At 41.3% G+C, this 4,135-nt stretch overlaps 1 protein-coding gene across 1 annotated transcript; it reads left to right on the top strand.

Moving 5' to 3' along the window:
- LOC102174230 (olfactory receptor 52M1-like) lies at positions 2,930–3,883 on the top strand. The gene has a single exon (XM_005689939.2). It carries the CDS (start codon positions 2,930–2,932, stop codon positions 3,881–3,883), a length of 954 nt encoding a protein of 317 aa, XP_005689996.2.

Here is a 4,135-nt window from a genome sequence, read left to right as displayed (position 1 = left end):
CAGACCCACCATCAGGATGCCTCCTCCGTGGCTTTCAGGCACATTTCTGGTATCAAGGTAAAGATGCCCTTATGTGGACTAATACAAAAACCATTTCTCTGGAATGTTCTAGATAAAGTGACACAATTTAAGTGCCACACCTAGTTCAAACCATGACTTAAGATGCCAATTATCAACTTGGTAGATTTTATTTTTATACATATGTTCATATTCTTGGTCCTAGCCTAAAACTCAAGTTACAATTTTATTGACTGAACTGGGTCTAGCATAAATCAAAGTTAGTGTTCACGGGATAGACTTAAACCCAGATTTCTGTTTCTTTTATGGTGAGTTATTTTGACTACCCTGACTTTGAGTTATTAGAACATCATCCTAAAGCAGAAAGGAGCCTAGCGCAATATCTTTAGAGAACACATCCAGATATTGTCCCTTTTGTTAGATGAAATTGTATACTGACCACTGGTCCTTATAAAGTCCTCTCATCTACAATTCCTGGACTTGAGGAATCTTCACGGATGTCCCACATGACAGTGAAACAAAGGAAACTATTCCTGTTTGCAAGATGTAAATGTCTACTCTACTCTCTGCTCTATAGTGAACAGTAAGAATATGGAGAAAGAAACTGTTACCAGGTGCCAAGAGTCTCACCCTTTTTCGTTCTTTCTACTTACTCTTTGCCATTGATTGCTGTTGTTTAATCGCTCAGTCACCCCAAGGACTGCCACCCACCAGGCTCCTCTGTTCATGGGATTTCCCAGGCAAGAATGCTGGAGTGGGTTGCCATTCCTTCTCCATTGCCATTGATAGTCTTCGGAAAAATGGGTAGACTGAGGCATCAAGATCCCTGAGGAAGCAACTTCACCTGTGTTGTCACTTATTGGCGTATTCAAGTACTCAGTTCACAGAACTGCTGAAGTCAGAGTTGATACAAAACACTTGTGAACCACTTTTTGGTTTTCATGAGTTTACTTACTTCTGGATCAGACATTGAGTGTTAAAAAAATTGTACATTGGAGCCTGAATGTAGAATCCATGAGGTTACACAGAGGCATTTCTTATGCTCAGTTTGCTATGGAAATGTAACTGCTACTTATATTTTAGACATGAATAGTTTAAAATGTGAATGGACTTGAAGTGACGGGGGTGGTAAGAATTCAGAGATGTCTCTATATGAGTGTATGAGTAGGTAGTCAAAGAAGGCTTTGTAGGGGAGGAATGTCCTGGGATGGGACTTGATCCCTGGGTGAAAACCAGGGTGGTGGCGAGATGTCTCAGAAATTGTAGCTGTGTGAAGAAAGTCACCATGATACCATGACACAAGGGTGGAAGCCTGACCTGTTGAGACTGATGTTGAAGGTGAAACTCCAATACTTTGGCCACCTGATGCAAGGAGCTGACTCATTTGAAAAGACCCTGATGCTGGGAAAGACTGAGGGCAGGAGGAGAAGGGGATGACAGAGGATGAGATGGTTGGATGGCATCACCAACTCAATGGACTTGGGTTTGGGTCGACTCTGGGAGTTGATGATGGAGAGGGAGGCCTGGTGTGCTGTGGTTCATGGGGTCACAAAGAGTCAGACATGACTGAGTGACTGAACTGAACTGAATGGGAACCATGAGGAGAGCAAGCCCAAGACAGGACAAGACCCAAATTAGACCCTGTGCCCTCAAGTTCTGAACCCTGAGGATGTGACGTGATAGAAGCCATTGCTATTCTTAGGAGGTACCTGAGGGCCAGAAGAGCAAGATATGGACAAGGTGTTACAAATGATGGACAGTGGTTTAATGCTGATCTTCCTGTCTATTCAAAGAATAAACACCAAGAAGGATGTGGTCAGTAAAAAGGGTCATCTTGACTGTTTTCTGTCACTTTTTTTTTTTAATCATGATGATCAGATAGTGGGCAAATGTCTAGTGAGATTTGCTCATATAAAGACATACCTCATCTTTTACCTATCTCAAATTATAGATGATGCTCAGATTCTCAGAATGGTTAATAGAGTTTGTCCTTAATTTTCCTTAAGAAGGTTTACTCTAGCTGTTGTTCATCTCTCTAACCATGAAATCTGGACAACCTTAAGTGAGATATTTCCCTTTGAAACATTAGGTCATATGCCAGGTATCTTTTAAAGAAGTCAATGGTTTGGTCAGATTGTTGAATCTAATTATTAACCCATTAAAGAAAAGGGAATTGTATCTCACTTATATAATTCTGTAAGATTTTTAAAGCTATTTTTCAAAAGCAGAATATACCCATACACAAAAAGAAAATTAAAATAATGTTTATATCCAAGATTGCTTCTATATAAAACATTTGATTAAAACTATATCATACTTTAATCTTCTAATCTATCATTCTTTAATCTACCCATCACAAATGTGTACATCATATTGCAGTAATACATAAACACTGCTTTACTTTTGAGCACATTTTTCCAAGTTTTCATTATAAAATAGGGAATTTCAAATAGCTAGCCAGTGTTATTGATGTTACTCTGTATACAGTGAAGAGAAGCATATGCAGGCATTAGGCTAAACATTACTGCATGGATTTACATTTAATCATTGCATGTTGAACTTTATGTTTTCCAGTGTAGAAGTCCCTAAAATTTTTCATCCCCTTTGACCCAGTAATTTTCTTTGGGGGAACCATTTCCTAAAGGAAATGGAAGAGCATTTATCAGTAGAAGTCCTGAGCATACCTGCTTCTAGATATGCCAATGGGTGTTTTCAGGCATAATCTTTTGTAAAATACATAATGTCAATTTTCAAGTAGGTACTCAAAATTCTTCTTTGTTGTAGGTTCCACCAGTGACCCAGAATGGAAATAAGATTCCAGTAGTCTACAGTTTCCAGAGGCATATCTGTCATAGGAGTAAATATCTAAAACTAAGAGCTCCCGTCCCTTAGATACTCTACACTCTCAAACATGTTCCTGTCTAATAATGCCTGCTTGGTGCCTACTTCTTTCTGGCTCACTGGCATCCCAGGGTTGGAATCTCTGCACATCTGGCTCTCCATCCCCTTCAGCTCCATGTACCTGGTGGCTGTGGTGGGGAACGTGACCATCTTGGCAATGATAAAGTTGGAGCACAGCCTGCACCAGCCCATGTACTTCTTCTTGTGCATGTTGGCTGTCATTGACTTAGTCCTGTCAACCTCTACCATGCCCAAACTGCTAGCCATCTTCTGGTTTGATGCCCACCACATTGACCTGGATGCTTGTTTGGCCCAGATGTTCTTTATCCATTGTTTTGCCACTGTTGAGTCAGGCATCTTCCTTGCCATGGCTTTTGATCGCTACGTGGCCATCTGTAACCCACTACACCACACCTCAGTGCTCACCCATACAGCAGTGAGACATTTGGGCTTGGCTGCTCTCCTCCGTGGAGTACTCTACATTGGACCCCTGCCTATAATGATTCGCCTGAGGCTGCCCCTTTACCGGACCCAAATCATTACCCACTCCTACTGTGAGCACATGGCTGTGGTCACCTTGGCTTGTGGGGACACCACAGTCAACAACTTATACGGAATGGGAATTGGCTTCCTGGTATTGATCCTGGACTCATTAGCCATCACTGCCTCCTATGTGATGATTTTTAGAACGGTAATGGGGTTGGCCACCCCTGAGGCTAGGCTTAAAACCCTAGGTACATGCAGTTCTCATATTTGTGCTATCCTTGTCTTTTACATACCCATTGCTGTGTCTTCTCTCACTCACCGCTTTGGGCATCATGTCCCTCCCCATATTCATATCCTTTTGGCCAACTTTTACCTCCTCATCCCACCCATCCTCAATCCAGTTGTCTATGCTGTTCGCACTAAACAAATTCGAGAGAGACTTCTCCACATTCTAAAGACAGGGGCTCAATCCAAGTGAGTGTTCTGCATGTATGAGACATATAGATATTTAATGATGGCAGGAAAAGGCTCTGACCAGGAAAGCCAATGAAATAAGACCCATATAACCAAGTCTTACCAGAGTTTTGGGGATAGGAGGAACACTAGCATATATTCTGTTTGCCCATGGATTTCCAGAGATGAGAATACCCGAAATATTTGAAAGAGGAAATCAGGGGCTTGAATTTTTGTACAATATTCCTTTTACTATTTGACTTCATAAAATTAAGCA

This window comes from Capra hircus, chromosome 15 (assembly GCF_001704415.2).
Source record: "Capra hircus breed San Clemente chromosome 15, ASM170441v1, whole genome shotgun sequence".
Taxonomy (NCBI): domain Eukaryota; kingdom Metazoa; phylum Chordata; class Mammalia; order Artiodactyla; family Bovidae; genus Capra; species Capra hircus.
Note: the sequence above shows the minus strand (reverse complement) of the source record. Positions and strands in the feature narration are given on the sequence as shown.

Excerpts from the sequence above, each read along its gene's own strand:
- LOC102174230 (XM_005689939.2), top strand. The coding sequence starts at position 2,930 with ATGTTCCTGTCTAATAATGCCTGCTTGGTGCCTACTTCTTTCTGGCTC.